Source organism: Centropristis striata, chromosome 3 (genome assembly GCF_030273125.1).
Source record: "Centropristis striata isolate RG_2023a ecotype Rhode Island chromosome 3, C.striata_1.0, whole genome shotgun sequence".
In the NCBI taxonomy this organism is placed as follows: Eukaryota; Metazoa; Chordata; class Actinopteri; order Perciformes; family Serranidae; genus Centropristis; species Centropristis striata.
In genome coordinates, this window is record NC_081519.1 from 15077311 (window position 1) to 15095456 (window position 18146).

The 18146-nt window shown below is 42.4% G+C and overlaps 1 protein-coding gene across 1 annotated transcript in view; it reads left to right on the plus strand.

Annotated features, from left to right (window-relative positions):
- Positions 1-1162: 1162 nt before the first annotated feature.
- celf4 (CUGBP, Elav-like family member 4) overlaps positions 1163-18146 on the plus strand; it is a 95475-nt gene continuing 78491 nt past the window's right edge. The window contains exon 1 of the mRNA XM_059328422.1: positions 1163-1833. Within this exon, the coding sequence (XP_059184405.1) occupies positions 1557-1833 (277 nt within the window). The 5' untranslated portion in view covers positions 1163-1556. The remainder of the gene's footprint in view (positions 1834-18146) is intronic.

An 18146-nucleotide genomic window follows, 5' to 3' on the forward strand; every position in this document is an offset into this window, starting at 1 on the left:
GGCCATTTTAAATTTGATTAATAACAGTTTGACGCCTAAAGGCCTAAAGTGAGCCTAGAATTAATTTCATGAGGAAACTGAGTGAATATTGGATGTCCTTTCAAATGATCAATCAACCTTTTTTTTTTTTTTTTTTTACTACGGAGAATAGCTTTTCAGATGTGTTTGTCCATTTACAGTGTAAAGTATGATATTGCGGGTTTTTTCTCTCGTCTGTATGAGTATGATCATCACCTGAAGAAACCTAAAGTGTCCGACGTCGCTGGATTTCTTTGCATCTTGTCAATGTGTCCCACTCTTGTGCGACTTTTTTTTCGCCTTCGATGTGCCCCCTCTCTACGCCACTCGGCGGTGCTCACAGACTTCCCCCTTTCTGGAAATCAAATCATCTAATCCACATGACTTTGGAAATGGCAAGTGGAAGCTAATAATACGTCGCTTCACCCGTGCAAAAATCGTGCGTTTGCTCTCAACAATAACGAGCGAATTCGGGACCGTCAGATGAATCCTGCATCGGTGTGTTTGCGTTTCGCCTGTGGGGACTTTCATTTCAGCACCACGGAGCTGTCCACCGGCCGGGAGCGGAGCGAGGAGGCAGCGGCTGTCTGCTGCCGCTGCTGCTGCCGTGGAACAAGATGAAGGCTATACGATGAAATAAAATGTGATTTAAGCACAAAATCAAACCTCCTAAGAACGACAGCCACCTTTTCAATCACATCCCATCTACAGCGAATGCTTATTTTGACTGTATCGCATCAAATCAGGAGTAAATTGTTGTAAAAAAAAAAGAAAAAAAAAGCTTATGACAATTAATAAGGACAGTGTGCATGTCAGTCACGAACTAATGAATTGTTGCGTTAGTGAATGTGTTGTTATTTGCTCTGAGTAGGAGCACAAAGGACCGTATTCTCTATATTTCTCTATTTATAGACCCTCTCCCCTCGGTGGAATGTACCACTTGGTCTTCGCATAAGAAAAGGGGGGGCAGCAGGCGCTGGGTTTGACATAAACCGAGTTTATAGTGGCCCAGCTTTATTCAAACCTCCCCACTGTTCTGGAGGAGATTGAACCAGCCTTGTCCGTTTAAACCGAGAAGACACCCATACCGACTCCTCAATGCAAAAAAATAAAAGGGTGCCAAGAAGCTGGGACGAGGGAACGTGGGTGTAAATAGACAGTGAACGCTGTTGGTCTCTCTCTCTCCCTCTCTCTCTCCCTCTCCCTCCCCCTTCTCTTTCTCTCTGTCTCTCTTTTATGAAATCAATGAACGAGTTATTGGGTAGGACATAAATATAAGGAATCAAAGCCTCCACCGGGACCAACGGCATTGCGCGCTTTTGATATGCGTCTTCGCCAAATGCTACATGTGTTTTCACATCAGTGTAAATATTGGCTTTGATAGGACGAGAGTGGAATCAGCTCTGGCACGGCTTGGTCTCGGAACCAAATTTTGACCAAGACTTCCGCCAGCTTTTTTTTTCTCAACGTAAAACGATTCTCCACCATCACCATCTGCTGCTGTTTGCACCCATCCCAACTCGCTGGCCGGTCCGAAGATGGCAACTTTAACCAACGGGCAGGTGGACGGCACGGTGCACGGTGTCGGTGTGGTCTCCGCCAGCACGAACGGGCTCGTGAACGGATTAAGCCACAGCCACAGCCCGGTGGGCTGCCCGGCCACCATCCCCATGAAGGACCACGATGCCATCAAACTCTTCATCGGTCAGATCCCCCGCAACCTGGACGAGAAGGACCTCCGGCCCCTCTTCGAGGAGTTCGGCAAGATCTACGAGCTCACTGTGCTGAAGGACCGCTTCACGGGCATGCACAAAGGTGGGTTTAGCCCATTTTCCTTGAAACAAGAATCTACTTGTTTTTGTGAAATCTGTCACACATTGGTGAGAGTCAAGATCCTAAATCATGCAGGAGGGGGGTAGAACAGCACGATTGTTGGCAAATTGTGCAAAAATATCTGTATGCTTGAAGATTGACTTTATGCATGTTGTTCGCAGGATTTGTGACACCAAAAATGCCATGAATTGCTTTTGTAGACTTTTCTTTGGTTTAGCAATTCATGGCATCTTTTTCTGTCAAACATATCCAAGCATGAGGCTGTCACGAATCGGGAGTCACGACGGCAGGAATTTATGTAGGGTGATATTAGGAGGAGCAATGTTCCTATGTGGGCAGTGTGCACGGGAGTATTCACACATCTAGTCCGGCGGTTGTAAACGTGCTTTCATTCACTACGGTGCTAAATCCAGGCCATTAACCTCACGTTTTCACGTTGCAATAGCGGGGAGGCTGTGTTTGATTGCCCGCAGCACCGTACACTCTGTTGCCCGTAACTCTCTCCGTGTGTGTGTGTGTGTGTGTGTGTGTGAGTGTGAGAGAGAGAGAGAGAGAGAGAGAGAGAGAGAGAGAGAGAGAGAGAGAGTGAGGGTGAGGGAGAGAGAGTGTGAGTGTGTGTGTCTGTGTGTGTGTGTGTGTGTGTGTGTGTGAGTGTGTGTTGGGGGGGGGGGGGGGTGGGAGCTTGGTCGTGAGGGGGGGCGGTCGCGCGTGCACGTGTGTACGCACGTGTGCAACACAAGGGCCTATGAATATATTTTTACTTTTGCACAACCTTTTTGAAAATATATTTTTTAAGATTTTCAGGTGTTGGTGATCTGAGTGATCCCTCCTTGATTATGAAATCTAAACAACTATCTAAATTGCACATAAATATGTTTTAATTGATTTTTAAGCATTTTAACCCAGCACAGTTTATCACTTAGTTCTATTGTTATAACTGCTCCTAGTGTAGCCCTGCAAATCCCTTTGTTACAGTCATGAAATATCTTTTATCTTATATTTTAAACTTTTGCTGTGACAATGCTTCATGGTCTTTTTGGTGTAATATTAACAAGCAGCCTTGTATTTTTGGTGCAACAGGAATGACGGTGCTTTATTATCTCTCAAGGGAAGGGTCATTCTCTGCAAATCACCGTCTAATGAGAGGTCACTAATTGATCTGCTATACCTGCAGGACATCTCCCAGGAGAGCAAAGTACATTAAGAATAAGCTATCACTTTTTGGGAGCCCCCCTCTTCCTCCCCCCCTTTTAAAGCTTCCTCCGCCCACATGTAAACAATGTGTGACATTCACCATGTGTCAGGAAATGATTATGATATACAAATAATTCCAGAGGGCGGAGACTGTCTGCAGGCACCACAGAGGTGGGGAAGGGAAGAGGGTGGGGGTTGGAGGTGGTGGTGGTGGTGGTGGGGGGTTATCTTTTATTAATAGCCCAGCTGTAGTAGCGACTCCCTGTTGGACAGTTAATCACCAGTGGCCCCAGAACTATAGGCACGGCTCGCCAGCTGATTCTAAGAACTGTCTCCTCACAGCGATATACGGCCCTGCTTCCCGGGCTGGGCCCCCGCTTTCATTAGCGAGCCCCCGCTGCGCTCATATTTTAACTAGCTGGAGGCACTAGCTACTCCCCGGCTCACCAGCTTACTGGCTCACTGCAACCTGCTCGAAGGCCACATCCCCCTTCCAACACACTCCTTCCTGAGGTTTTCATACAAGACTCCCAAATTAGCAGTAAAAGACAGCACGTCCTACAAATAACAGGCAAAGTGACTGACTGCGTGCATTGCCGTCATACTGCTTTTATTGAAGACCACACAGCATAGCATGAATCAGGTATAGTATGCTATCACAGCAAGAGTTTGAGGCAAGAGTAAATACACTTAGAAGCAAAAACATAAATATTTTTGCAGAGAAACAATGCATGCTGTGTTTCTGTTCCTTGTAAAATGAAAGCCATTTGAACTGTTAAACTCTTGTACTCGTTCCTGTATTTTCTGTATATTTTCTGGCTTGCAGCAGCTTAAAAACTCAACAGTGCCATTTCGTGGTAAATTTCTTCTGTACATTTTCTACAAATGTACATTCATGTATGTATATATATTTCGACCCTTCACCACTCTTCCCTTTCCGCTTTTCCCTCAGCTCCTTCATGCAGTTTGCGTTTTTCAGAGTCCTGCTATAGAGTAGAAAAAGTCAAACCGAGGGCATGATGACCCTTTAAGGTGTGAAATGCTCCAGTGGACTGCGGTCTATAGAATTGCCCACCAGAAACTCTTCTTCTATTCTCCTCTTCCATCTCTTCTCCTCTTCATTAACTCTGCTGGCTCTCCTTCATTCTTTGCTTTCCCGCTTCTCCCTTTTGTCTTCACTTTATGTACTCGCTCTGACATGTTGCCTGTTCAGTGACAGTGACATCATGTTGGATAATGGCTGTGGTAGTACAAAGCCTCAGCTTCAACCAGAGATTGTAGATGATCAACTGTCATTTCCTTCACAATTTTCTTCTACTGTTGTTTTTTTGTGTTTTGTTCCACATGGCACATACTTGACTGTCACCGCTAACAATGTAATATCTCATCTGGGGGATACTGTTGCATTCATTTAACTTTACCCTGAGAGACATGGCATTTTTACAAAGAAATAAGCATGGTTTTCAGCTAGATAATACAGAGCTTTTTTTTTTGCCACGGCAGGTAATAAAAGGCCGTCCTGTTCTGCTGTACATCAACAAGCCTAAAGAAACAGCCTTTTCTATGGTAATGCTACCTCTGAAGAAAGAGACCCCTATTATAGCCATTGTCAGCCGTGCCTGTGATACTATTGCCATAACCCTCCTCATAATGACTCCATGTATCACTAGTAATCTAGTCTTTAGGATTCTGTCCCCTTGGAATGGAGGGGTGGAGGGAGTGGGGAGGAAGGGGGGTATGGGACGGGGGTCTGCAGAGGCTGGGAGCGGGCGAAGGGACACCAGTGCAGGCCTACATTCTCCCAATGATTTTATTTCTCTCCCCTCTGCGACCGAGCCATGCTAATAGAGGCCATTTATAATGGTCACCGGCTGCTGCTGCTGCTGCTACCAAGCACAACGGGGCTGAGAGGCACAGCTAGCACAAAGAGCCAGCCCTTTTCTCTTTCTCTTCTCTCTGGCAATGCAGCATGGGAGGTGGGGGTCTATTCAGGAAGAGAAGGTGTAGATATGATTTCTAGCACTATTCATCAGCCTGATTTCATGTAATAATCACTGGGGCAATTGAGCCGCGATGATACGGGGAAGACATTTAATAACTGAAGGTGTTATCTATTGTTTACTGCTGTCACATCTTCAGGCGCTATTGTGTTCCAGGCCAAACCTTTATTGTCTACATTTTTGTTTTTTCCAAGCAAATGCAAATGCAACTGTCACCAAGTTTGTTTTACTGCTGTTGTTTCATTTGGTGGTAATTTAATGTGAGTAATATATTTGTCCTTGGCCAAACTAAATACATTAGCAACAGCTCTCGCCATAGGCTCAGACAGTTAAAGTGGTTGCAACGCCAGAGAGTGGCTCAAAGTCAAAGCAGGTGCTGAAACTTCATTAAGATATGGGCCAAATAGTCCACCTGACCTGGCAAGTGATGCAAATAAAATGTCACAGGTCCTTAGTGCAGATCATCTGCCTTAAAAAGAAGATACTCACTCAGCTCACTGCGATAATATAACTGTGGTGATTTAATGATTATATCTTGTAATTTAATATAAATACTTGAGAAAACGGTTTAATATGTTTGAAATCAAACAAGTGGAGATACAGTGTAATGACCAGTAGTAATTTTGTTAAAATTTACCCATAGTGCAGATGGCTTATGCTACAGATGGGGGGCTATAATCTATGCAGGTCATAAAGGGAGTTATGGTTCCCTCAGAACCTCTATGGTATTGATATTTCAGCTTTTTTAAGTGAATGTGTCAGAGGAGCAGGTTCAGAGCAGATCATCGTGTTTGGTGATGCCTGGAAGTCACGATGCCAAAAACATGAATGTCTCATGCTGGGTTTTATTGCAGGCAATTAGGTGTTACAGGTTGCCATTAGAGTACCGTCTGCAACAAAAAAAGGAGGATAAAACCAAATGTGGCTTTGAACAAAGAGAGAAAGAAGTGCGGGTGTGTTTTTTCATCCTGCAGGTCTGCGTTAATGCAGCATGCGTTCCGGCCGAAAAATTTCACTCTCGTTGCATCATCCTCTCTCTGTGGGATCTTTCTCTCTCCTCCTCTCACGTTTGGTTTGGGATGAGTGTGTGTGTGCTCCTCCTCTCCTCCCTGGCCCAGAATCCTCCACTCAGCTCAGCTCAGAATGCGCGCTCAGGCCCCACATTGTGCCCCGTTTCTATGAAGACGCGTCACAATCGATTTGAGTGTTTTGTCAGGGAGAAAGGCAACATGTGTCACAGAGGAGGTCGCTTCTTACCAAAGTACACTCGACCACCGGTGCCACGCCACACCCGCCGGCCCCCCGTCCTGGCACAGCCCAGAACTGCCAAGCAACAAGAGGGGAAACAAGAGGCGGAGCCAGAGCAGGGAGTACAGTGAGCCTAATTTGTCAGGAGGGCCGTTGTCAAGGCAGCACTGCCTCTGTTGTCCATTATTATTGGAGGGGACTGTCAGATGGGGGCCGGCTGATGGCCGAGCAGGGAGCCAGTTAGTCACAGTGAGAGATGACCGCACCAAGCCAAAGGAGGGAGTGCTCATGGAGCTTGTGCGGGGATTAGCATGCTAACAGCAGCTTTGGAGTCATGAGGCCTGTCAGGGAGGTGGAGCCCTCTGGCTCCTCTGACCTCGGCGCTCCTCTCATTAAAACCACTGACCTTTACATACAGACAGAGAGAGATAATGTAAAGGGATGGCTGTGTCTACATGATCATCTCATTTCCCTTCACAAAGACTGAAAGAAACAAGCTTCAACATAAGTTGCAAAAAAAACATGGATAGAAGGGTTTAAAGTTCGTTGGCCATTCAAAACAACCATGCTTTAGAATACTATTACATTATCGTTTATAGAAACTTAATTTGCTTCACAGAGAACTTTCTGTGTTGATGGTTCAGGAGGAAAACACATGTCTGGTATCATACAGTGGAACGGTCTAGTCAGCATACTGTATATCAGAGTGTTAGTGTGTACTTAATGGTTCCACGTGGCAAAGTCATGGCTCACTGTGGACAGTGCTGACCTGTGGAGAAGCACAACACTGAAGATTTGTGACTGCCGGTACAGGCTGCTGATGTCAACACATAGACAGACAGACAGACAGACAGACAGACAGACAGACAGACAGATAGACAGATAGATAGACAGATAGATAGACAGATAGATAGATAGATAGATAGATAGATAGATAGATAGATAGACTTATATGACTCTATACATTGTTTATAGGATAATATATCTTTAACTTTATTCAAGTGAATATTCTGCTGTGGAAATCACTCCAGGCGTGTGTTGTTTTATTTTCCCCATCAGACCACTGGCTGTTAACTCATTGCATATCACTATTGTGACAAACAAAAAAGAAAGCAATCCATAATATTTCCAACAAAGCCTTTAGCGAAAGACTTGTATACAAAGTTTCCTATACACAGAAAAGCTTTCTTGTGTTTTGACAGAGTTAAGTTTGTCGGCCGATAGCCCACAGCTGGTTAAAATAAAGTATGCTTTAAATGTTTCATCAACATTTGGCCTACTGTTTTCCATAAAGAGAGGCTAAACAACTTGCACAAGCCTCTCTCTTACTCTTGCTTTCCTGTTGCCACGTTCATTGCCCCGGTGTACTATTCTTCCACAGGATGAAAAAAAAAATCTCTTTTGTGAAAAATGTTCCTTGGAGAGGTAAATATTTTCTGTTTTCAAGGCTCTTGCATCAGCTAAGTATATTGTGCTTTGTGTTCAATTTTTAAAAAGTTGACGCTTTAGGCCTCTTCAATCTTTTAGGTACGCTTAATACCACTTCCAAGCCCCCCTGCTTCAAACACCGGTGGCCGGTTCAGGAGATGGGGAATGCAATACTTTTGAAATGTTGGAAAGTCTTACATGTTGTTTTTTGAGATTTACTTTTGTTCTACTGATAATTTCATAGCTAAGAATAGAGCTTCCTGTGGGGAAGTGCCCTTTTTTTTTTTACTTGATAGGATTTTTTTTTTACATGTTTAAAAATTCATTGTAGTTCAGGATTAGCTTAGAGGATAAGTATAATATAATAATAAATACAAACATGTAGCATGCTGCTCCTATAACACAACCTGTTAGTCCCCACATGCGATTTCTGTCTCTGTTACTCAACTCTATATACTTTACATTTTTTCCGTTTCTGGGTCTCTTATCTGTGCCGTGCAATTACACGGGCACCATGCTCTATATGTAGTTGTTCAGTGTAAAAGGCTTAAACACCATTTCCTTTCTTCACCAGTCAAAAGGTTATGAATCTCCTCTGTGTGTGAACTTGGAAACTGGTGTTTTGTGCCTTTTGGATTAGAGCTGCAGGCTCCTTTTTATCAAGCTTTGCACAGTCAGGAGGCATTATGATAGGGAATATTATAATATCCGGGCCCAATATCTGTATGTGTACAGTATATGTGTGTGTTTATACGAGCGTGTATACATTTTCTCTGCATATTTGTTGTGTGTTCATCCCTGCCTGTGCATAGATTTTGGATATATATGTGTATGTGTGTGATTATATACTGCAGAGTACTGCATGTGCCAAATATCAGCCCTAAAGTACTTCACAATGACTTGTAATGTTTAATTGTAATATCTTTATTTTCGGCCCACTCGAACCCTCAGTGTGCACGTAAAATCGTATCCAGCTGCAGCTCTGTACTGCAGAGGCTTTCCACGAGCATGACACAGCAGCAATATGAAAAATAGAAGCAAAGTTTGTCACAGTTAACTGTGGCAGTAGCCCATTAATGCATATCCAGCGTGCATTAATTCCTGCTACATATTCTGCTCCAAATGCCTTTTATGCACTTCGAATGCCATCTAACATATTTAATTATGTTTTTTTCCTATTTATACCATTTCTAACATTGTCCTCAAGGTCAAGCCATGCTTTAATAGCACAGAAGAAAGCAAATCATTGTTATTACCTTGCAAACAGATATTGTAATAAGCCGTCACGATTCCTGGTACATGTACTTTCAATTACCTTTTTAGCCCATACACAATTGGCTCATATACACTAAACAAATCATTCGGCTTTGGAGATTTATGGTTCACAGAAAGTTGAATTGATGTTTATTCTCAACCAAATTGCTAAACATAACTCGAAGTGGCGTATCTGGGTCTGCCTGCTGGGATACTCTAAAGCAGGGATTACACGAGCCGTGTACTATTTGTCCCAGACAGAAAGCACGTCAAAGACTGTCGAGCATGTGTGACTTGTCAGGCCGCGCACATATTTAGCTCCCTCTGTATGCATGCATACGACCTCCTGCACTGTGCGATGACTGCCAGGTTTTGAGTGTCCCCGATTCAATTCACTTTCTTCACCCATCTCCCTTCATGCCTATTTCATGTCCCCCAATTAAAAATGCACCACGTTGACTTGTAAAAGGAAGGTGGGAATGGAGGTTAGGGCTTTTCAAAGATCTCTCTCAATTATTCAAGACCAAGTTTGATTCAGAAAATGGAGGAGGATTAATAAGTCATGCAGAAGTTTTCGAAGGGTTTGGGAAGCAAATGTTGAGCAAGATGTTCTGATGAAACCAGCAGAAGCATCAACCAAATAGAAGAGCTTGTTGTCGATTAGGCTTGACAAGTTTTGACTCACAGAGCCAGCATCCTACATTTAAACTACTACGTATCTTTCACAGATTTATGAGGGAAATCTGAAGTAAGCAACTCAGGTCAGAGAGGCTTTGTTCCATTTTGTATTTAAGGAATATATTTAGTTTGCACAGTTCTGAATGACAAAAGGCAACTAAGCCGCTTTGAATTTGTGTTTTAAATTTTGTATTTATTTCTAGGTACCCACTGGGTCCATATCATTCCATTTTCATTCCCAAAAATCTGTGCAAATCAGTGCCTTTTACTATCAGATATTACCATTCAAATCATATTGGCATCACATTGAGGGAAAGTACATCAAGGCTTTATCCTATCCTGCTGGTTGGAGAGCAGATAGACCAAAACATATCGCTGCAGAGGGAGATGGTGCAAGAGTGCGTAAAACGACAAGGAGCTCAAGACAGAGAGAGCGAGTGAGAGAGGGAAGGAGAATTAGAGAGATGTTGAAACAGGGATGATGTAAGACAATGCGTGAAAAGAGGCGAGGGAGATCCATTGAAGGGAGTTCGGGTGGGGGGTTGCACACAAAGACAGACAAAGAATATCAAGAGGCAGAGCGATATACAAGAATGAGAGCACAGATTATAAAGAGAGGTGCAGACTAAAAATGGAGGCACAGAGAGATTGTTCAATGACAGGCACAGAGTGAGCAAAAAGGAACGAAAGCAAGAGGGAAGGGGCTGAGAAGAAAAGACAGACAGAGAGAGAAGTAGAAAGAGTGAGGGAGTCCCAGAGACAGATGTCGCACTCGCTGGCCCCGGCAGATTGATAGCTTCTGGCCCAGTTCCATGCCAGGCTTTGACCCCTCTGTCCTCTGCTGTAATTTATAGGCTGCGTTTTGCCAGATTTAAGCACTACTCTGTGGCCATCATAGCTCGAGAAGGAAGAATGACCTTCCTGGGATGGGAGCAGAATTAGACCCCTACAGCTCTCAGACACCCCGGGGGTAAATAAGCAAGTGCCCTCCATATTAAATGGATCTCTGACAACTTGTTAATTGGACAGGTTTTACTGTATGTTTGTCAATCCATCTTTCTGTGTGTACGTTTGCTCCCTGCAATTTCTTCATGTACCACAATATTTTAATGACAGTTTAGAAGTATAGGATTTAAGTTTAGTGGCTGCAAGAATAGATGTGTGTGCATGTGCTAAGTAGCTCCTTGCTGCATAACAATTCAGTCTTATTTTCATCAACTAACAGCAGCTAAGAGGTTGAAATTCTGAGACACGGGTGTGATACAAGTCTGGACAAAATATTGGGCATCATTCTCATTCACATTCACAAGTTTTTTCCTTAAATTTGTTCTAAAGAAAGGTCTTAGGAAAGTCTAGGTCAGATCCATGAAGGTGTGGGCCTATAAATGTCATCGACTAAATATGGGATGCCATGGTTCTCAATTAACATCATTCATGTGAGTTGAAGTGTTAGTATAGTGCTTATTTAATGTACAAGACCATATTGTTTTGTAACATAATAAGAAACTTCATTAAAAAAATATTCTATCTATTAAAATTAGAGAACAAATCCGAATAAGAAAGTATTAATGAATGTCAGAGTTTTTGTGAAAACTGCGGAAGCAGGTTTACAGAAGATATTTCTTTTCAAGAAAAAAAATAATTTTAACAATCATGCATTAAACATGTTCTAGTAGAAACCCAAAACTCTATGAGAATAAAAAAGACCATAATATGTCCCCTTTAAGGTCTTTAAGAGAGGCTCTTGCAAATAAGTGAGGAAGCATACAGTGAGTGTGAATGATTGACATTCAGCAGGATTTATACAGGTTCGTGCAGGTGGTGAGGATACATTTTACAGAGAAGATTGTCTACCTTATAGGAAATAAAAAAGAAAACCATTATATAGTTTGTTGACGCATAATTGAGGAAATTGTAAAATCCTGACTGAAATAGCTAAAAAACAATATAAATATTTTCTTTCATTCATATTCTCTCTCATTTTGAATTTCCTCTGGCGTTTAGTCAAATGCTTAGATTTAAACTAATTATTATATACATACGCATTGGGTTATGGCAGCCAAATTAAACCTTTGTGTAGTGGTAATTTCTGAAGAACCCAGGACAGACAACAAGAGAGCAGCCTTTGTTTGGAATTTTATCAAATATTAAAAGCATTTAGAGGCTCTGTGTCCTCCTCCACTCAAAGGACTGGCCTAGCTGCTTATTGAATGATCAGTTGCTGCATAAAATCAGGCACTAATTTTGCCCAGATTGCAGGCACAAATTAAATGAAATTCACAGCAAAAGTTTGCTCTGTGGTTTCTTGTAAAGTAAATTTGGCTCTGTGTGTTTCCGGAGAGTGCCCTCTAGTAGACTAACTTGGCTGGCTAGCCGGTGGGCTCAGCTGGGTTTGTGCTTGGCCATTCAGAGCGTTACTTCAATGCACAAATCAGCCCTGGGAATGATCTGGACAGAAAGCCTTCAGCAAATTATTACAGATTTGCAATTTAATGGCTTCTGAGGTCTCTCCCAGCCCCACACAGGTTCCCAACGAGACAGAGCCCATTAGTTTGGTCCTTTAATCACAGAACAGGAGATGGGAATCCTGGCCAAACCTATACATACCCCGCTTCACTTGGTGTGGAATGATTTCATGGGTTTATAGATAGAGACAGAGAAGGCAGTGCGTTCGCAGGTGTGTGTGTGAGTTTGTGAGCATTGGCTAGTTGATAAGCTTTGCTTTTCCCAGAGCAACAGCAGCAGTGTGTGTGTGTGTGTGTGTGTGTGTGTGTGTGAGAGAGAGAGAGAGAGAGCTTGCCTCTGTGGATCGTTTATCAATACCATGAGGACACGCTGGGCAGTGGCAATTAATTTGGCATAGGCTGTACCCAAAGCTAACAAAGGTCCACTTCATAAATAAAAATGGAGAATTAATTTCCAATGTCATGTTCCGAAAATATTTTCATTGAAAGTGGTTTCAGCTTTAGTAAAACACGGAAATGTTTTACTCTGCAACGTTAAAGTTATTATTTTATCAAACTAATTAAAATTAATCATCAAGAGAGAAATATGACAAAGTAAATAATAAATTACTGAGTCTGTTCAGCTTGCATGGCAAAGTTTCTAATTAAAGCTCTACTTTTATAAATATCACTTTGTGTTCAGGTGACTCTCCCTGATGCACTTTAGTAGACTGACCTGCTTTATACCAGGAGCTGTAAAACAGTCCCTCACTTAAGGCTGTAAATAAAAAACATTTTGCTTGTGATTTATTGCATATTGTGTAAATTAATCGCCAGTTAGGTTCCAGACCTAAAGCTCTAATGTTATGGATCATTATGGATTTACAGTACTACACATTTTCTCATTTGTAAAGGCAGAAAGAATGCATTTAAGATAATGACATAACTTTAGTGATATTTGCGACAGACAAATGACCAGCCATTCACAGGGTGTTTAAGCAAGTCTTTTCCCATAGCTATAGTTGTCCTGATTAATGTGCCATCGATGCAAAAATGTAAAAACTATCACTCCAATCTGCCTTTCAATGTCCCAATTTGTCCAAGAGGAAGCCAAGCTTTCTAAATGAGCTGGATAAAAGTGACTGCCAAAGGGGATGAATATATATAATTATCTGTGGCTGGAGCACCAACAAAGGGACTTTGAAAATCAACTTTGTGCGCCAAAGGCTTCATTAGCCTGACGACAACAAAATGTCTCCTCAACTTGCAGGCGGAAAGACACAGGTATCTGCAAAGCCATTAAAAGCATGCAGTCACGAAGCCAACCGCTATCTGTTTGGGATTAGAAGCTACTTAATGCGCTAATGTTAATATGCTAATGTGTTAATGTTTTGTTTGAATTATTAGGTGATTTAAGAAATGGCTGGCTGCTGTTTTGTTGGTCTTACGCATTGACACGTTAGAAAGGACGGATAACTGTGTTTACTTTGCATATGGAAATCCCTGAATGTCTTTCATCTGTCCTTCCTATAGCGACTAGTGGTCCATGTTAGCTTTGCAAACATCTTAATTGTGTTAAATGGAGGAAAAAGGGGGGAAGATTAAAAGCCATTAATGTGTGTTGTGTGAGGGTGTGCTATTCCCGGGACGGTGCTTTTGTTCACTTTGGCAAAGCAGACGAGAGAGTTTCACCTTGAAACTCAATGCACACCAGAAACATTGTCATTGTGTCTACCTAAAACGCTGCTGTCTGTCGCTCTTACTGTTTTATACACTGTCAGACATGCTTTGCGTCGTCTTTGCATTTCTTTTTGTGATCGCCTCTCTCCATCCTCCTCACTGTCTTTGTACGTCTCTCCCGTTTTCTCTCATTCTATCTCTCTCTTGCTTTTCCCTTTGTAGCACTGTTTCTCGCCATCACTCTCTCTCTCTCTGTCTGTCTGTCTAAGCGTCAGATAAGCTCACTGGGGGAGACTTTAGAGGACTCTCCATCTGTGTATAAATAGCTCTGGATGAATTATTGAGGGACCTGGGGTTGCTAATAATCCCGCAGGACCCATCTGACAATGACACAGAAGATGGAGGGAAAACAATTACGCAGGCTTTCTCCTTCAGAAGAGTGGGAATGGGAGTGGGGTGGGGGGGACTCGGCGGCCTCTGGGAGCCTCCTCGCGGGGCCCAACATCTTGGCTAATAAACCCAATTAAGTCTCCGGAATCAATCGGAGCCCCGGGGGCGTCCTCTCTCTTCCTTCCCCGGACGGCGTGCAACAACAGGAAGTGTAATGATTCATGTTCCCCCTCCTGCGTTTGGATCGTCCTCTCATCTCCATCTTGCAGGTTGGCAAGGCGGACGGGACAGGACAGGATGTCCGCCGAGGCAGGATAATAGGACAGGGAGAGGAAAGGAGAAGAGAGGCGAGCAGAGTGGAGAGGAGAGGTGCACAGAGGAATATTAATGGGAGTGTTTATCCTGTAAGTGTTTTACCGCGGGGACGAAACATGGGACCACTCCCATGACAGAGTTAGAGCACTTTGTCTTCTTAGTGATACATGATTCATCTGTAGACGCATTTTTGATAAATCGGCTTTGCCAGGTCCTCGTGTGACTGTTGACACAATGTGCTCTTTACATCCATCTATCTGTCCATCCGTCTATTTGTCTATAAACAAACAGAAAGTAGCATAAAACATGCAAATAGTATTGTCTCTGTGCATTTTATTTATCAGTACCGTTGCAGATTCCAATCCTGATGGCAAACAGGAATGATTGTGCATAAACCCATATTCAGCCAAGTTTCCATTCAAATTTCAAGCAAATTTTAACCAGATTTGCAGAAAACTGGCAAATAAAAAAGTCAAATTCATGCGCATTTTCATCCACTACTGTATGCCAATATTTGGAGTTGGTTCAGTTAGATAAATAGGAAACAAGTGGATGGAAATACACCTACTTACAACATTTGTTATGTTCAATACCCTATATTACATTTATTTTCTTACAAAATCTGCACAAGCTAAATAAACTACATTATGGTTAATATTAAATTGAACTACCTGGCAGTTCCACTTTACCCTTACTCTTGTGGCTTAATAGACTACAAAACCCTGTAAGGCTCTGCATGACCTTAGCCCAAGTTACATTTATGATCTCCTTATCTCTTGTTCTATGCCTCAACCACTCTGGAATCATCTTCCCCAATGTATCACATTTGCTATATATTTGTACTGTTTAAGAAGCCTCCATCTTTATAAACAAGCATTTTTATAGATCTCCACCTCTTTGTTTAACTTTGGCCTGTCTCTCTTTGTGTTGTCTTTTTATTGTTTTTCTTTTGTTTTATACTTCATGGAAACAAACAAAAACAATACTCATTAGGTGAAATAATGGGCACACGGCAGTATACGGAGGTCCCCACACAGGTAGACTTGCTCTGGTAGTTCAAGATTGCAAATCCCCTCTTCCCAAGTTACTTAAAAGAATGTAAAAATACATACATTTGCAATAATATATAAAACTCTATGTTTTCTGTTATATTTTTGATTTTTTCAAAATGGCCAAAAACAGAGGTCCACACTTGGTCTCTGTGTGTGTGTGTGTGTGTGTGTGTGTGTGTGTGTGTGTGTGTGTGTGTGTGTGTGTGTGTGTGAGGAAAGCACTTTGTAACTATTTGTTAAAAAAAAGGTCTATTTAAATTTACTTAAGGCAATGTTAGAAAAGGATCATAGTTATGGCGAATAGAAAGACACTTGGAAATTTGAATGGAAAACTTTGCAGCCAATCCTTTGCAGTGGTAAAAAGTAACAGTTCAGGTTAGATTACCAAAATTCATGGTCCAGGTTTGGTAAATCCTCATTAGAAACCCAAACTATACTTGCAGGGTTCTGACGAGCGGTGAATGTTCTGTACTACTGTATGTCCCCATCCACAACTCCAACCTCCACACTCTTTGTTGCTACCTTAGCGTGCACATCTCCCTGTGTTGGCAATGAACATTGGCAATTGGGCATTAATCATGAGGACAAATCTGAACATAGTGGTAGTTCTGTTGCTTCTGTTATCCGTCTTGTATAGCCCTGACGGACATGAGAGCAACCCAAATCACAGAAGAGGTGAAGCAAGACATTGAGCCTTAAAGTGCTGTGTTGTCTGGTTTTCAGAGGAGAGTTTTAGTGTCCCATGATGGTTTAAACACATTCAGAGGTTTTTCTGCTCTGCCAAGTATAAAGTTCCCAAATGAAACACTGAATGGGCATAAAAATGCTCAAAAAAAGAGTAAATCTTCTATCAGCTTTACATTGTTATATTATACAGCATCAATAAATTTCCCAAAGTACCCGACCTGGAACATAGCGGTGCAGACTTTTGGTTCATCTTAGGAGTCAATCCTCTTTTAATAATTCATATTGTCAAAAGCTAAATTTGGGTCTCCCAAACATTTCCAGACAAAATGGCTGAGGTAGGATGAAAGTGAGGTGATTCGTCTGCCTGGACAGGGGACAGCTCCAGACGTGCAGGGTGTGTGTGTGTGTGTGTGTGTGTGTGTGTGTGTGTGTGTGCGTGTGCGTGTGCGTGCATGTGTGTTTTGCCATCAGCTTTTTACAAGTGTGTGCAAGTGTGTGTCATTCACTCTGTGTTGTTTTGGAAGGTTTTTCACTTTGTTGCACGACAGCTCAAGCTTCACATTGCAGGCCAGTGTGTGTGTGTGTGCGTATGTGTGTGTGTGTGTGTGTGTGTGTGTGACCCTCAAGGGGCCGGGTGCGGGGGTTGGGGGAGGGGTCTGGTGGGTGGTGTGGGGGGACGACACTGTCCTAATGATGCATTTTCTACGCCATTGATTCAGTGGCTCTGCTCTCCAGTAAATCCTTCACATGCAACACATTAAAGCTGGCCCTTTTTCCTCCTTCGCCAATCGATTAGCACAGCTTAGAGACGGCCACTCTGGGAAGCAGGGCGGGAGATGGGACTTGTTATCTTCAGGGACTCTCTCTCTCTCTCTCTCTCTCTCTCTCTCTCTCTCTCTCTCTCTCTCTCTCTCTCTCTCTCTCTCTCTCTCTCTCTCTCTCTCTCTCTCACACACACACACACACACACACATACTCTCACACGCACGCACATACAAATAACATTTGAAGGTGCTAATTCTTTCTCACCCTTTTTATGTCATAAAAATGTTAAATCTATCTATGGTTATAATGTGAAAGTGCATCAAAGCGTGTGAGAACATTTTTAGTTTGCATGCATTTGCTATTAATACCTGTAATCTCTGGATTACTGCATGCATTTTAATATGGAGGTTGCCCACATCCATTTTTTTTCCTTTAAGTTTCCTTTTTTTTCTTTGTAGCCTCCTAAAAGTACCAATGTGTGCAGATACAGGTGTCAAATTATTGAGTTTTCAACGCTTTCCTTAAGCTCTTATTGTCATAAAAGATTTTTATTCCCACAGTAGTTGCCTGCACATTTTTGGGCAACATTTTAGCAAAGTTTCCAGGCTATTTGTCAGTGTGTTGCTAAAAAATGACACTCAAACCATCAAAGCACATTCGTTTGGCATTATGATGTAACAGTTTTGCAGGAAATGCCCAGTTATTAAAATTTATTTGACACCTCACAGTCAATCAGAACGGAGTATTCATCCAGGATACAGTATAATAACTTTTATTGCCTCATATCCTCATCTCTGGGAGTAATTTAGTTACAACTAGAGCTGCTATTGTTCTAAATTACTATGTCCTGCACTTTTAAAAATGAGGGGGGGGGGGGGGGGGGGGGGGGTGCAGATGTACAGTGCTGTCCCTTTGAGTTTCATTCGTCACCTGGTTATTAACTTTTGCTCTATCTTTTCTTGCACTCCTGTTCCCTCAGTGGCGTGCTCAGTGTGTGTTTCTATATTACATATTCTTCTTGTTCGCCCATAGAGACGACTAAGGGATCTGCATATAGTCGCCTATAGGAGAGCTGTGACTGCTATTACACTCCATTATAAATGATTTCACCTCCTCTTTCATAATGTTGCCCCTTAGTTCTGCCTCACTCTGCTGAAATA